The following is a 16,676-nucleotide window of genomic DNA, read 5'->3' on the forward strand; positions in this document are numbered from 1 at the left end:
TGTTCAGCCATTTTATTGACTTGAACTGAAATATTGGACAGAATACATTTTAAGTGGTTTTTAACTAAAAGCTAATGTGGACACATTGGAATAGATGCCCATATAAACATATTAAGTTTAGGATTATATTCAAGTAGAATTAAAAAAAATTGTGTTGTGTTTCTCTGATTAGAAACTTTAAAGAATAAAATTCACATTGTGAGTCATGGTATAATTAGATTATATTTTATTAGACATTCTTTACAAATTTAAAATACTGCCATTTTTACATGCACAGAAGGAAATCAGTCTAGATAATTATATTTCAGAACTCATTAAAATGAACCACAAAATAGAGATCCTTTTATGTGTTAAATTCATCCACATACTCGATATGTATACCTAAAGTGCATTATGTTACAAAAAAACAGAGTCAGCAGCACCAAGATACATTTACAAATAAATACATCAGTTGACAAAATAAATTATGGTAACAGTGACAGGAATAATTGGATTAGCCTTGGCAAAAGGGAAAAATATTCACATGACCCATGTGCAGTTTCCTGGGGAGACAGTTTGATCCCAATGCATTTACAGTATGTACAGGCAATAAATATGTCTAATACTTTCCATATGTTTACTATTACAAAATCCTGTAACGTGTCCTTGGAAGATCTTCGATGAAAATTTCAATGCGTCCTGTGAAGACAAGGAAGGGGAAGAAAGAGATTAATCTCTCTTGCAGACCGGACAACACTCAATAAAGATGTGAAAGAGGCAGGCAGGATCCCAGTGGGAAGAGATGGCGGGACCTCAAGCGGTAACCTATGGAAAGTACCACTCGGGAAACCTCCCATCTCAGGAACCTCAGCTATGGCTGGAGTCCTTGATCCAACTGAGAGGTCAATGTGGCACAGACAGAGGGGAGGTCCTGGATAGCCAACCGTGGTCAGCCAGAAAAAGGAGAACCACGTTGCCTGCCAGCGGCATGTCAGGAAAGTGACATGGTGGAAGACCTGGAGCATGACTCAAGCTGGGGCCTCAGTCACCAGTGTTTCTCCCTTAGAAGTTTATTTCTCAGCATATCTGACTTGAGTGGGCCACAGTTTGTTTATTCTGCGTGGGTGCTCACTTAGCCGTGGACTGTGATGCTGGTGGGTCTGGGACGCTGGTCACACATTGGAGGAGGGGCTGTTAAACAGAACGTGCTGTGTTCGTGTGACAAGACCTGCCATTTTTTTTCTTTTTGAGCTGTCTTTACACACTCATTATGAGGCTGATACTGGACTTTAACTTCAGAGATACAAGCAAGAATCATTTGTCGCTCCTAGTTGGGTTTGAATGGATTTTTCAAAAGAAGCAAAAAACGTTTTCATAAAAGAAAGATTCTCATGGCATAGCCCAGGCCAGTCTCAAACTTGCAATCCTCCTGTCTCAGCAAAAGTCTATTTTAAATGACAAGATGCACAGGAATAAACTGAGTTACCATTGCTCTGCTTGTGTGGTTACTCAGAGGTAGTGCTGGGGTGGATACTGTAGTGACAGTGTGTGCAGGGGGCCGGGGCTCTGAGAGTTTCCTGCTCCTTGTCTCTTCTCTTTGTAAAGTCTATTTCAGTGAAAACACACTCATTTATAAGGAAATGCTTAGGGGGTAGGAATTGACTGTGTCATTGAATTAATGGGCAGATGTGTGGGCGGGACCTTATGTTGCAGACATGTGTGGGTGTGGGAGTCAAAAAGTCTCCACCACTTTGGTGTGTCACATGCAACTTAAAGAAAAGTTGCTAATATGTGTGTGTGTCGGGGGGTCCTCAAGAAGCTGACTCTTTCAGTAGCTTTGATTGGGTTGGAATACTTAAAAAGCTCCTAACAGCAGAGAAAAGGAGAGTTTAAGATGGGTATTTGAGATGGACGTATAGATGCTAGCAGTAAAGCAAAATAATAATAATAATTCACTAATTTGTATATTGCATCTACTAAAATATGTCTTTCTAAGTGGCACTTATTAGATTGAGTTTAAAATAACAAAAGTGGAAATTAATAGCATTTTGAACAATTATTTTTCTCAAAAAGAAAGGAATAAATTTTCACCCTAACTAGGCTTTACTTGGCTCTTTCTGAATTTGTCTTTATTAAAGGTACATACTGGAAAAGCCAAGTAAAATGAATCAAGTGGCCAGCATGAAGGGAGATGTGTGTATGTGGTGTGTGTGTGTGTGTGTGTGTGTGTGTGTGTGTGTGTGTGGTGTAAATGTATGTGTGTGTATGGTATGTATATGTATGGGGTGTGGTCCGTGTGGTATGTGTATGTATGTGTGTGTATGTGTGTGGCATGTGAGTGGTGTGTGTGTGTGTGTGTGTGTGTGTGTGTGTGTGTGTGTGGTGTGAATGTATGTGTGTGTATGGTGTGTAAATGTGGTGTGTGTGTGTGGTATGTGTATGTGTGTGTGTGTGATAATGCTTAAAGTTTTAGGGTTTTTTGGCCACTGAAAAGTTTTCATATTTTTCTAACTCAGTATTTTCCAAGCTAAAACATGATTTTCAGAAATGAATCCCTAACTGCACCTGGGCATCTTGTATCAAACATCAAAACATTTTAATGCAATCATAAGGCTAAAAGTTATATATATTTCATTTGAACATTTTATAGGAGAGGAAACAGGTAAATTTCCCTGGTAGTTTCCCTTAAGAAACTATATAATAATGTATACTAAAGCTCACACCTGCCACTTTGCCAGACCTCTGAAATTATCATATAGCCCTGACTTAGAGAAATGATTTTCTTAAAAGGCTGGTCACTTACAAACCTTTAAGATCTTTAATCTAAAGATTTCACTTGGGCTTTTCAGTCTGCATGTCTGTGCACAGTCCGAGTAGCACACTCCCTTTGTGACTGCTTTCAGCCTGTGCCTGTCTTTGCTTAGGCACATAGATGCACTTTAATGGAGGCTTAGCACCAGACATAAGAATTGATGAACATTGATTGTTAATATTTTTCAGACACCTAAAGACAAGTACAAACTTTAAAGGAAAGAAGCACTCATGAAAATTACTTAGGCTTCTGTTTTTATAGTTCTAATATAGACATATGTATACTGTAAGATAATTGATAAAAGCAGGACTTAGCAGGAGCTTTTGCACTAGCTATAGAGATATACATTGTATTTACATTTTAAAGTACCCTGGGTGTGCCAGTGAGTCAGATCTGGTTAACTAGTTGCAGAATAGAGCACCGTTGAGCTTGGGAGTTCTCAAATGCCGTTGCACATTGAGTAATGAATCTTTAATATATTCAATGTAACTTCTGTTTTATTTACTGTTTCTTAATGAATTTGGAGAGGGAGGAAGAGAGAGAGGGAGAGAGAGAGAGAGAGAGAGAGAGAGAGAGAGAGAGAGAGAGAGAGAGAGAGAGAGAGAGAGAGAGAAAACAAAGTATTGCTTTGGACTCCATAATCCTGTCTGTACCAAGTCACAGAGCTGAAACAGCCACTGGCAACTTTAAATAATGAGACCACGAATTGTATACTACGTGTTCTTGTGTGTCTTTCATAGAAGTTCCATACCGAGAAGTAAAAACACAAAGCAAAGCAGCAGATCCTATCAGTGAGTGTACATGGAGAAGTCTGTGCCAACACAGCCCTTGCCTGAGCGCTAGGGAAAGGGAATGAACCTAGCTGGGGTGGGGGTGCACAGCCCAGTTCCGTGAACAAACTCCGGCTCTCCAGTTGTGAGGTGTTTTGGTTTTCTGTGTGGTAAAATGAAATTAATATCTGTCCCCCTTTGCCTCATAGAAACTTGGCCACTTGCCATATAAAATACATAGCAAACACATACATTTATATGAAGTGAACAGAACCAAGTTTCTAGATGCCACAACAAGGGCTTGAAATCACGTAATCTCATGTAATTTTCTCTTAACTCCATGAGCTTGGTTCTTCATCACAGAAGACAAAAGCGAGTCTGACTCTTCATGTGCTCAAGGCAGTGGATGTTAATATTAGTGTTAGACGCTGAACCTGAGTTACTGAACTCTGTTACCTGTGAGTGCTCTGAGCCCCTGCTCGAGTGAGAGAGGGGTAAGCCAGCTGCGAGATGTGGCATTTCCTTATTTTTTACTGTGCTAGTAGGGGAAAATCGTGTCAGCTTGTTGTACAAAAGTATATGAGAAAAACTGAAATCCAAACTAAGACTGAAAAATATCAGAAACAGTTCCGTGTTTTTTTTTTTTTGAGTTGGTAGAAACCAGCTCAGTTGATTAAATGTAATTAAAAATCAAATAAATACAAAGTATGCATTTCAAAAACTAACTTAATTTCTTTACATTAAAATAAGATGGAAACATAATGAAATCCACTTAATTGAATAATGTGGGAATGGCTCAGAAGTTCCTATGTGAGATACTGCCTGGCCATGGTGACGGGGACCACCAAGGCCTTCTCAGTTCCTCTTTGAAAACAAGGAATGAAAAGCAAGAAATAAAAAAACAATATGGAAAGTTTCCCAAGATGTGGACCTGAGGAACAAGTATAATTTCCCAGCAAACCATGGTGAGGCTCATCAGGCTCAGAAGCTCAGGTAAAGATTAGAATTACTGACATTGTTAGTAAGAAATGCTTATAATCCCAGCATCTGAGAGGCTAAGCCAGGAGGATTGCTTTGAGCTCACAGTCAGTCTTGGCTGTGAGGAAGACCCTGTGTGTGTGGGAGTAAGATAGGAAGGGGAGGAGGAGGGAGGGAGGAGGGAGTCAAGGGAGGAGGGAGGAAGAGAGGAGAGAGGATGGGGAGGAAGTGAAGAAGGAAGGGGGAGGGAAGGAAGGAAGGAAGGAAGGAAAGGAGGGAGGGAGGGAGGGAGGGAGGGAGAAAGAAAGGAAGGTAGGTAGGTAGGTAGGTAGGTTGGTGGGGAGAGAGATGTAGGGAAATTAAATTGTCTAGCAGGGTAATAAGGACTAGGACTGGTGTGGCCTATACTGGTTTTAAATCACAGATCAAGATACAGAAAATCGGGGTCTCTGAAACCAAGATAGAGGCAGGCAGGGGAGCCCTGCTGAACACAGTGAACAGTACCTTAAGCTGGGCTCCAGCGAGGGCCTGGAGGTGTGGGGCAGGGGGTCCTCAAGCAGGCCACTCGCAGCTGTGCTTGGCCAGGCAGACCGAGTCCTTCGCTTCTTTTTCTCCTGTTCTCTGCGTTTCCCAGGCTTGCCTTTCTTCTTCTTCCCGGGTGTCTTGAGTGGCTGTTCTTTGTACGTCTCCACCTTGTTGGTTTCCTGAGTTAGGTATCTGCCCTCATCGTCTGACCCAAACCGCACGGGGTGGTTTTTGGTGTTGGGAGCAGGTTTGGAGTTGGGGGACACCTCCGAGGTAGCTCTGATTTCGGCTGTGTGGATCTCCGCGATCAGATGGTGGAGGAAGAAACGGCGGCGCAAGTCTTGGATGGACTTGCCCTTGTCATGCAGTAGCTGATGTTCAGACACAGCGCGTTTGCTGTTAGGGGAGAAGACAATTGTCAGCAGAGGTCCTTCCCGTGGCTTCCTTGAAGGAATAAGCTGGCAAGTAGCTGGCTTTTAGAGTAGGGAGGGGAGATAGGAATGGGAGGCCTAGGAACCGGTGCCCAAATATCGCCATGGTGGGAACAGGAATATTCTTGGGGGTTCATTTGTATAAAGCAAAGGGGTCATCAAATTCAGCTCCCATGTTTGCTGGCAACGTGATTCAATTATGCTCACAAATAATGCTCAGTCACCAAACCTTTGCCCAGTTCAGTCTGAAGCACTGGAAATATATAATAAAGAATAAAATAAAATAAGTTGCCCTAAGGTTTTGTTGCAGAAAGTCTAACTAAGAGATGACCCTAACCATGAACATTCTGTCACAGTCTCCCGAGTTCTGTTGGAGAAGAAAAACTCCAGTGACCAGCTCCCTGGAATCCCAGGAAATGCAAATGAAGTTGCTCTAAGTGAGCACCCTCCAAACTCACACACACACACACACACACACACACACACACACACACACACACACACACACACACACTCTGTGAGACCATAACACAAACTGATGAAATAGAGAGTGTGAGAGTAAGGCAAGAAGACTGAGGCAGGACTGAAGGGAAGACAGTTTAGGGAAACATCAGACCAAGATGCAAGAATGTAACAATTATGAATACTCATCAGGAACCTATATGTGAAGGCAAGGCGGAGGGGGAGGGGGCCAAATAGATTAGTTTCTGTTTATAGTAGTAGCAGCAGATGGTCTATTTCTGAGTTTTGCCTCAATGAGACCCCTCTATTCCTCTTAATGTTTTCTTATTAAAAACCTGAGAGTGATGTAGGAAGATGGTCAGCACCTGTAATTTCAGAGCTTAGAAAGCTTAGGTATGTAGCTTGCCTTGAGTTTGAGGGCATCTGTGTTTTATACCAGTCACTACCCATTACACCAGTAATTGGGTTTGCTTCAACCTATACTTTATTTTCTCCTTCCTCCCCCATCTCTCTTTCATTCTTTCTCCCCCTTTCTTAGACTCCCAAGTGCTGGCATCAATAGGTGTGCACCATCATCTAACCCTTTAAATTAAGTTTAGACCAAATCCCAGTTTCCAACAGTGGACCTCGCCCTCTAAAATGGTTTTTCTTCAGAAGAGTGTATTTCACAGGACCACTTTCTGAGTGTTCTTACTTTGTTCTCAAAAGAGTGTCTGGGGGCCTTTTGGCCTTTTTAATAGAACTTTGCCAACTCCTCAGAGAAACAAGAGACTAATGAACAGCATCACCAGGCCCATTTTAAAGATGGGGAAAATGAGGAATGGAGATGAAATGACTTTTCCTAGTCCATATGAGGAAAGTCCACAAATCAGGGCTTTTATTCTCGAAAGTCCTCAACATATTCTCAAGCCCAAGTACGGCAGAAGTGAGTGTCACAGCAAGGGGACAAGGACAGCAGAACACAGTAAACCCATGAGGATGGACCAACCGACTCCACCCAAGTCGTTTTCAGCAGCAGAATAAGGAGGCAGGATTCTCAGAGCTTGGTTTATTGTGTGTGTGTGTGTGGGGGGGTCAGAATGCAAGCTTCCTTGTAGTTGTTTGGGGACTGACTTTAAGTCATATAGCTGGTTTACAAAAAAGACATGACGTCATCAAAAGGAATTTAACAGGAGCCTGGTTTAAATGAGGCATGAAGGAGGCACTCTTCCTTTCTGAAGGTGCCACATGTGAATAGACAAAGTGTGGACACTTTGCCCCTTCTTAGAATTGGGAACAAAACACCCATGGAAGGAGTTACAGAGACATAGTTTGAAGCTGAGACAAAAGGATGGACCATCTAGAGACTGCCATATCCAGGGATCCATCCCATAATCAGCCTCCAAACGCTGACACCATTGCACACACTAGCAAGATTTTGCTGAAAGGACCCAGATAGAGCTGTCTCTTGTGAGACTATGCCGGGGCCTAGCAAACACGGAAGTGGATGCTCACAGTCAGCTATTGGATGGATCACAGGGCCCCCAATGGAGGAGCTAGAGAAAGTAACCAAGGAGCTAAAGGGATCTGCAACCCTATAGGTGGAACAACAATATGAACTAACCAGTACCCCGGAGCTCGTGTCTCTAGCTGCATATGTATCAAAAGATGGCCTAGTCGGCCATCACTGGAAAGAGAGGCCCATTGGTCTTGCAAACTTTATCTGCCTCAGTACAGGGGAACGCCAGGGCCAAGAAGTGGGAGTGGGTGGGTGGGGAAGTGGGTGGGGAAGTGGGTGGGGGACTTTTGGGATAGCATTGGGAATGTAAATGAAATAAATACCTAATAAAAAAAACAAAATAAAAAAACTGAAATAAATACTTGTCTTCACTTGAAAAAAAAAAGATTCTCTTACTCTGGTAACAGTTAGTAATCTGGAAACTTTTAATAGTCTACAAATTTGAGGTTTGGGTACAATGTATTTATACCCTCTAATAACATTTTAAAGGACACAATTACTCTAATGGTGGTAGCTTTCAAAGTACCACAGCTTAGTATATTTTACCAAAATATCCCATTAGAAACAAACTTCTGCTGATAATTAATCACCCTAGGGACTTTTATTTCTTTCCCAATTCCTGGCTGATGTACTTCTTGTCTTCAAGTTAATTCTCAATTCTATCTGAACTTGGAGCCAAATCTTTGCTGGTCGGTCTATTTGAATTAAGTCACCACTGCCCCTGCCTCTGTCATTGGCATGGGTGTCTGTCATGTTGGCCAGCCTGTCACTGTGAGTCATGGCGCCTTCACACCTGAGAAGCTGTACTTTCTCAGGATGGTTCTCACAGAAAACGCATCCACAGTTTATCCTCGTGTTTTATAAAATGCAAGTAGCACGGTGTTTGGTACCTCTCCACTGGAGTACATGGTTCCTATGTTATGCACTCTTAAGACAAATTACTATCTTTAGGACAACTGACTTGACTGTGGAGAACATATATCTGTTTGGGAAATTGCATTGAAGGAGTGGAAGAACACAGTGATATCTTTATCATCAATGGGAAATAAGCTCCATGAAATTACCCAAAGTATTATATATAAGAGATGACAGAGATACTTGGCATGAACAAGCAGGATAGATAGATTTTGGTTGTGAGAAATAAAAAATTAAGGGATTTTTCAACATAAACAACACTGAAACATTTTAGCTGCAAATATGGCAACAGTCATTATCTGTAAACACATTTCATAGCACAGTGGTTCACATGGGTCTTATTACAAACCAAAGTGCCAGCATGGAAAAATAAGTGCATTAATGCTTAATCATCTTCTTTGATTATTGTAAAAAAGCAAAAAGAAAAAATGGTCAAAAGTTTAACAGCAATAACCTGGACTTCAGTCAAAACATAGCTGTTCCGCTAGAAAGAAAAACACCCTCAAGGGAGTTTCCAGGGAGGGAAATGAAGTATCTTAGGGGCTGTCAAGGAAAAGGGAACAGCAGCCATGGAAAGTTCTTTGCCCAAGTGTGTGTGTCTGCTGATGTGAGGCTTGGGGGATGCACTAGGAGTTTGAGAAAAGCTCTGTGGTCCACAGAGGAGACAGGGTTAGGGTGTTAGAGTTAGCATGACTCACAGAGCTGCCTTCCAGTGCCCGTGACTCAGTAGAAAGCTATTCCTTCATTATGTGGAATAGACCCAATCTGGCCTAAGCAAGACAGCCAACGATGCCTCAGGCTTCTCCATCACTCGGGGTTCCCTTGCTATGGCAAACATGGAGAACCTCTAACCACTGTATTTGTCTACACAGCAGCCATCCACACCAACTTTCTAGTAGGCAATTTGATCATGAGCTAGTCATTACTATTTACCTTCCAATGGTGTAGGAAGCACACCGACAATAGTCTCCTGTCTCTAAAGAGGTACCAATCTTTAGCTTAAAAAAACAAAATCAATATATCTTAAGCAGTGTTCCTAAAATTGGATATTACAATTTGACGGTAAGTTAGAATTTCTTTCATGGAGCTAGCCTGATCTTGGGAAGTAGTCCATAAATGTTTTGTCCAGCATGTGTGCAAAAATAAAGAGTTTTTAAAAACCCTCCATTTGGCTATGATGATTTTAACTCCCTCAAAAAAAAAAAAAACCTCCATTGTGATGTGATGTGCTATTAAGCATTAGGTGTGGTAGTGAGTATCTCACAGTTTTATTAACCATGGCCAAGTGTGAGCGTTTAACTACACTATTATATTTCACCTACAAACAGAACGAGAGCAGAGTCCCTAGCTGCCGAATGGTTTCTGAGGAGTAGTTCTATAATATGCAACAAAGAAAGAGTTAAAAACAGCTGTAAGGACAGCTTAGTGCTATTTTTATTCCGTCATTGTAGACTCAAGCATGGCTCATTTACTCTCTCTCAAAAGAGAAAATAGGTATTAAGCAACTTTAAAGAAAAAGTTGGCTCTGTTCCAAGACAGAAATTCTTATCCAAATAAATACAGTATGTAAGTGTGCTTTTTTTAAAAAAAAATTTCAGCTCATCTGTATTTATATTTGGATGTTAGGTAATTGAATTTCACACAAGTCTCAAAAATGAGGGAAAAGTCTCAAGACAATTTCGAGAAGTAAGCCAGCAGTGCACTCACTCTTGGGACAATGCTGCCTTATCTCCAGTACAATGCTCTACACAACTTGCCTTAGGAGATTCATAATAGAGTTTCATTTTCGTGCCAAGATCCAGACATGTCTAAAGTAATTTCATTTAAAGATTTTCTGCCGAACTAATAAGAATAGACCAGAAGCAGGCGCTGAACAGTCGCCTTTTTGTATACCCTCGGGAGTTTACAAGAAGCACCAGGAACCTGACTGTAAATATTAGGTAGATATTGCTGCTTCTCTTGTGAGGTGAGCAAGTCCTCCTAATGCCTTCTCCAGAGCCAAACGACTCATTTCTTAAACTTTATGGTTTTCCCATCTTGAACAGAGTCTGTGCTAAGAGAGCAGCCCTAGACGGTATTACATCGACATCGATGAGACAGACAGATTCAAGCATGCCTACTACTTCCCAAACACTGCGGCGATATTTTGCTGGTGTTCTTAGATGTATTCTTATCTCAAAGTCAAAATCACTCTTTAAGAAATCAAAAACTCAACCACCAGCTGAGAATGCCGAACTACAAGCTTTCAGACCACAATGCAAATATTTCGACTCCGGATTAAAGAACCGTTAGCAATAATTCCAGGAAAAAGAAAGTTTCCACGCCTAAAGTCCATTTTGGAGACAAGCACACCCGCCTTCCTGAATGGTATCGATACTAAAGTTGGACGTTTGCCATTAAAAAGTTGTTACTACTAAATTATATAATATGCTTTGTTATGTAACACAGTCCTGTTTTATATGCTTAAAATTATGTCATTCATAATAAAACTAGACACAACGTTTTTGCTTTTCACACACAGACTGCCACCCACATTTAGACATATCCACTCGCTTGTGTGCGCGCACACACACACACAGACACAGACACACAGACACACACACAGACACACACACAGACACACACAGACACACACAGACACACACAGAGGCACACAGACAGTTCCTGAATCCCCCAGTTTCCTGCTGAGTTTCAGAACCTCTCGGTGGATAAAGTAACTTTGGTGGTTCCCTGCAGACAGATATCTTGCCGGCCCAGGTTCTGAAAAAGACTCCCTCTTATGGAAAGGCACATCAAACTTGTTTCGTGCCTGTCCATTTTGGGGTCTCACCAGCTCTCTAGATGGCTTTCCTGGGCTCAGCCCCTTGCTAGCAGGTACCCCGTGACTGTGTCCAACTCAGGTTGGGACCATCAGGGACCCCTAGGCTTCCTCAGCATCGCCCGCCTCAGCTGGCGCTGGTCTTCCCCACCCCTCACCCCAGGAGGAAGACCGGTACTTACAGCCTGCGGCCAAGCCCCTCCACCGAACGCCCGCGGGAGGGCACGGAGTAGCTGAGCAGGAATACCAGGACACTCCACTGCTGAACCAGCCTCCGCAGCATCGTGCCGCTCGCTGGCTCTGGGGACCTGCAAGAGTGGAACCCGAGGGTCAGTCCCGGCTCTCCATCTCTTCCTCGCACTGCCCCGCTCCCTCTTTTGGAACCCCGTGGCTTCCCAACAGCCACTCCAAAGTCGAGGGCATCTCACAAGTTAGGAGGAAAAAAGAAAACAAGAAAAAGAAAGCAAAAAAGTGTCTCCGAGCCCCTGAGCACTTACTTGTGTAGGAATCAGCGCCTCTAACTGCGCCTCTCTCAAACCGCACAGGCAAAAAGGGACCCGAGAGGGGAAAAAGCAATCAGAGAGCTTCCTCTGAAAGAAGAGCGAAAACCGGGCGTTTTACATAGGCGTCGGGGATGCGTGGCGCGTTGCTGTGGCTCCCATAGCAATGTCTAATTAGTCTTGGCGGCAGCACTCTGGGTCGTGGGGCAGGTCAAACCCCTCTTCAAACGCGGGTGTTCCTCAGGAGTCAGCTGTCCTGCGCACCGGGCCTCTGGGTGCACAGCCACTTGCGGCAGAGCGCGTATATATACATAGCTGTCGGTCTACCTCCTTCGGTGGGCTGGTTGCTTCCGGAAAGTTGATTCCACAACGCCCTTGAACAAGTTGCAGGCGCGCGTGTCGTGGATGCGAGGGCCAGGTGGCCGCGAGGGCGGGTTCCGGCAGCGGGGCGGAGCGGCCCAGCTGGGGCGGCGCAGGTTGGAGAGTAGCTGTGAGCCCAGCCCTGGAAGGTTCACACGCTCCGGGGCCAACCTGCTGAGAAGTGAGCGAGTCGCAAAGAGGTGGCGCCCGAGGAACGCGCGCCGGCGGAGCAGGCAGGGGTGAGCGGGCCGGCGGGGGCGGGGAGCACAGGGGAGCCCGGAGCCACGGAGCCCCACCCCAGTCCTGGCCCGCGTGGGCCGATCTGACGCTCTCCTCCTCCTGAACCGGCCTGCTGTCGCCTGAGTGGCAGGTCCAGGAGTCCAGGTCCCTACAAACAGCAAGGAGGAACCCCGGGTGGCCTGAGAATCCCAAGAGTCCCAAGCTCGCTTGCAAGCTCGCATTGCACTGCATTCCTGCCTGGTGTGGCCTTCTCCTGGGGAGGGGACTAAACCTAGCACCCAGAAGAGCAAAGGCGATTTTGGGTCTTACTGTTTGGGAAGGGTTGGGGACATCACGTCTGGAGCAGGTCCTAGAACGGGTGTGTGAGCAAGGAAGAAGACCCACTTTGTGATCACAGACGACCTGGAATGCGCAGAGTCCTTCTTTCTCACCTTCTTCTGATAACCTACTCTATGTCCTGATAAAGATTCACTGAGTGCCCATTTGCTTCAGCTTCTCAGTGCTGCTGGGCAGGGAGTGGGGGTGGGGGGTGGGGGAGAAAGTTGTGAGTTACTGATTGTGGGTCTAGAGGTGTGTGTGTGTGTGTGTGTGTGTGTGTGTGTGTGTGTGTGTGTGTGAATACTAGTTTCCCCCCAGGTCCTAGATCACGCTGAAATGAACATGGGAACCACTCAAAGAAGTTTGCCTTCTAGACAATACTGCTGGAAAATTTCATCTGACTCTCTAGGAGGCTAGTGTCACTCAAAGACCTTTGTCAGACCTGGGCTGTGATGCTCTACAGACTTCTGGGGTGGGTACTCCTAGGACTTCTCACCCCTCCCCTCCCCTAAGCCTTGCTGCTCGCCAGCAGTTAAAGCTTTCAGCTGTCTTGGGCGGGGTTCCCTCTCATCAGAAGCCCTTGTCTCTTTCCCTTGATTCCTTTAAACTTCATACTTGTAAAAAAAAAAAAAAAGTTGGCTTCTTCCCACCTTAAAAAGAAACCCGGGAATTTCCATAACGTCCTTTAAGTGGTTAAGAATTTGTAACTGTTAGACATGTTTACATGGCACGAAAAGAGAAAGTTTGAACCTGTGACACTCTGTGATAACCCTTCCCCAAAGATGCTGGAGCCCTAATTGATCTGGAGTGGGGAGCCCCATGAGAGGAAAAGAAGGGACTCACAAAGCAACCATTCTGCTGCGTTTCCTGAGACTTGCTTAACGTTAAACATGATATTTGCTTCACCACCAAGAAAAAAAAATCCAAAGGTACTTTGCCAAGTCTCAAATTACTTTGACTTAAAAATACTCCCCCAATAAAAGGCTGAAACAAAAACTAGACACACTGTGCGTTTAAGGCTGGAATCTATACACTACTTTGATTGATGTTGTTTTTTTCCTAATTAGACAAAATTGACCCTCCTTTCCCCCTTTTCCTTTCTCTACCCCATCACCCACCATCTTTTCTGAGGCTAATGGAAAAACATCATCCATTTTAAAAGAATTTCCTCTCCTGGAAACACAAAGAGAAACTATAGAGAAACTATGGACAATGAGGAATAAGTAGCTTTATCTCCTCAGAATTAAACACTTTCTCATGCTGTGTTACTTCACTTTTTCCTTGAGTCACAAGCTCCTCCACATTCTGACCAAGGAAGGGACATCCTGTCAGTCTCATTCAGAAATATTTGTTTTGTAAAATCAAGTCTTTAATGAATGAAAAGCTTTGTGTAAGTGGTCTTTTCCGTTGTGAGGAAGCAGGTCCTGCTCCAGGCAGACCGAGTTCCTTTCTTGATGTAGAAATTATCTTTAGTGTCAGCCTCCGATTCTTTGCCTTGGCTGCAAAGGGTGTTTTATGACATCATAATCTAGATTACGATCTTGCTAAGGTCACAAGGCAGCAAGGAAACAAAGTGGGGACCCAACCCCCAGGCTTATGAACAGGTCACGTGATTGATCAGGTGACAGGTTTGCTTAGGCTCCCTGTCACACAAGCGCACCTTGACAAGCAAGAGGTTCTGAAGGTCTGCCTCTGCCAGTCCACACTCATGGGAATGCTGAGCTCACGAGCAGTGTCTAGGTTCCCTACTCTGTAAATGATGGTTTTCAAAATCCAGCTTTCAAGGAGGGGCCTCGCACCCATAAGTTCACGGTGGTCACCAGTTTATAGGTATTACCCGCGTGTTTCCTCTATGGAGAGAAGCTAGTGGAAAACTCAAAGTTTTGTATTCTGTACTTCCTCTGTCTTCCTTTTGAGCCAAACAATAAGCAAAGAAATAAACATTTGATTTATGCGTTTGAGTAATGCTTTGGACTAGCCACCAATTCTCACATCTGTCTGCCAGTAGCTCCAAGTCAGGTCTCCAAAATTCCACAAAACCAAACAAATGTACACATCCTTTCTCTCCTCTGGTCACTTGGCTGTTGACAAAAGTTACCCCTTCGAGTAGCATCCACGCTTGATTCTGTGGGATCACAGCTCCGATGACTCGCCCACTGAGGCAGGAGGAGAAGGCTAGGGCTCAAGGCTGCCAAAAAGAAAGGGAATAAGGCTTGAACATCCATAGAGGAGGAAGTCGCCTGCTCATGATCAGCTTGTGGTTAAGTGAGGCTAAAACTCTGCTAATACCTGGAACGCCACTCCAGGGAGGGGCTGAAGAGTGTGCCAGGCTGCTGAGATCCTCCTGTGACCAGAAAAGTGGACCCCACACTTTTCCACATCCATTTAAACCTTGGAAATGCTCTGCTTTCTCCAAACATGACCTGAAAACCCAGCTAGGAGATGCTTTTCAGAGCCCAAGATGATTTGAGATACAAAGGTCTTAGGAAAATGGGTTCTCTAGGTCCCACACTTGTGTACCCTCATTCCCATGGCTAGCAGGAAATATCTGAGGAGAAGGAGGAAGGGAGGGAGGGAAGGAGACAGGGTGGGAGGGAAGGACAAAGGGAGGGGAACAGAGAACATCATTTGGGCTGCTGCTCACTAGAAGCCTTTTGCTGAGTCAAGTTCTTGGCTCCCTTGAGCAGACAGCTCTGGACTTGCATGTGACCACAAATAGGATTCAAAGACACCCCCTGTTCAAAGGACAGTCACACCGTCATCACATCTCTTGCCCTGCTGCAGAAAGTTCTAGCTGTGGTCCAGTTCCATATGAGCTGCCTAGAAGGTGGCATCCCCGGGTGAGACTGGGACCTTGGAGCATTTACTTCTTTATCCCATTGTCCTCCCAGTCCCCTGGTAAAACCAGTCACCTTGCAGTCCCTCCTTGGGGCAGCCCCTGCACTAGGTATCTGCTTTCTCAGGCAGAAAGACTTCTGGACATGGGAAGGTAGGTGAGGCTTTGCATCTGTTTTGTTTTGAGCAGCTCATTGTATGGTTCTGGGACCTGCCTGCTTTTTCAGTTTGTCAGAACTAAGGCCATGACAGTGCATAGCCTCTCTTTTGGATCCCTTTGACTTTGTGGGCCAAATATAGCAAGAAGAGGCCAAGGGTACTTGGGAAATCATCTAGGGTAGGGAGAGTTATTACAGCAGCAGAGTGGCTGAGTGCTTGCATCCCCATTTCCAGGAAGGGGGCAAGTTTGACTTTCATGGATCTTAGACTAAATGGAAGCTTTAGGAGCCTGGGTCCTCTTACCTTCATTTACCCAACATTCCTGGGCTTTCTTGGCTATGCCTCCTAAGCTTCTAGACTCCCCATGGCCAAAGATTTGCCCCAAGCAGAAGAAATGAGGCGTTGTTCCTCTATTGCATCTTACAAAGGGGTGGGGAATGTTGGGTGCCTGGTAATGGCACAGCTCTTAGAGAGTCACTAGCCTAATGCATGGGTGGCCCTCTGTTTCTCCCAGAGAAGATTTGGGGGAGCAATGTGACTCAGGGACAGGGGCTCAGGATATTCTCCACATCCTCTGAGATGGGCTGTCTTGCTCCAAGTTAGAAGTGTAATAAGCCCCACAGAGATAGTGAGGATAAATTCTCTATAGACTGGGACTGAGAAAAGGGTGGGTGGACTGCTCCCCTTCTCCCAGGCCAGGGATTACTCCTTCCTGCTACCCTCCCCAGTTCCTTAAAGCTCACCATCGCCAGAGGTCCAGGGCCGCCTGCTTTATGTCGTTTAACACACAGCTGTGCAGCCAAGGAGGGGTGAGGGTCTGCGAGGGAGAGTAGAGGAAATGAAGGAATGGTTGGAGGTTCTCTGTGCCAGAGGTCTCCATATGATGCTTAAAACACAGTGACTCTAGAAAAGATCACGTTTCAGGCAAGGATTTGGTTATTTAGTCCTGCTGCCTGCCCCACACGTATGCTGCTTGTCTGGCGCTGGTGCGGATTGCAGAAGGGTGCAGAGTGAGGAACTCTTTTCGGGGCGTGGAATCCACCCTGCGGGTGGCTCCTTTGGAGTTTGTGAGCCGC

The 16,676-nt window shown here is 44.8% G+C and overlaps 1 protein-coding gene across 1 annotated transcript; it reads right to left on the bottom strand.

Annotated features, from left to right (window-relative positions):
• Positions 1-209: 209 nt before the first annotated feature.
• On the bottom strand, positions 210-12,114 carry Pthlh (parathyroid hormone-like peptide). The gene is made up of 4 exons (NM_008970.4): positions 11,686-12,114; positions 11,371-11,496; positions 5,044-5,460; positions 210-678 (listed from the first exon to the last, which is right to left on the bottom strand). The coding sequence occupies exons 2-4, from the start codon at positions 11,469-11,471 to the stop codon at positions 669-671; spliced, it is 528 nt and encodes a 175-aa protein (NP_032996.2). The 5' UTR covers positions 11,472-11,496; positions 11,686-12,114; the 3' UTR covers positions 210-668.
• Positions 12,115-16,676: the final 4,562 nt, after the last annotated feature.

This window comes from Mus musculus, chromosome 6, assembly GCF_000001635.26.
Source record: "Mus musculus strain C57BL/6J chromosome 6, GRCm38.p6 C57BL/6J".
Classification (NCBI taxonomy): Eukaryota; Metazoa; Chordata; class Mammalia; order Rodentia; family Muridae; genus Mus; species Mus musculus.

Excerpts from the sequence above, each read along its gene's own strand:
- Pthlh (NM_008970.4), bottom strand. The coding sequence starts at position 11,471 with ATGCTGCGGAGGCTGGTTCAGCAGTGGAGTGTCCTGGTATTCCTGCTC. Across the intron at positions 5,461-11,370 it reads GAGGGGCTTGGCCGCAGGCT|CAAACGCGCTGTGTCTGAAC; the intron begins GTAAGTACCGGT and ends CTCCCCTAACAG.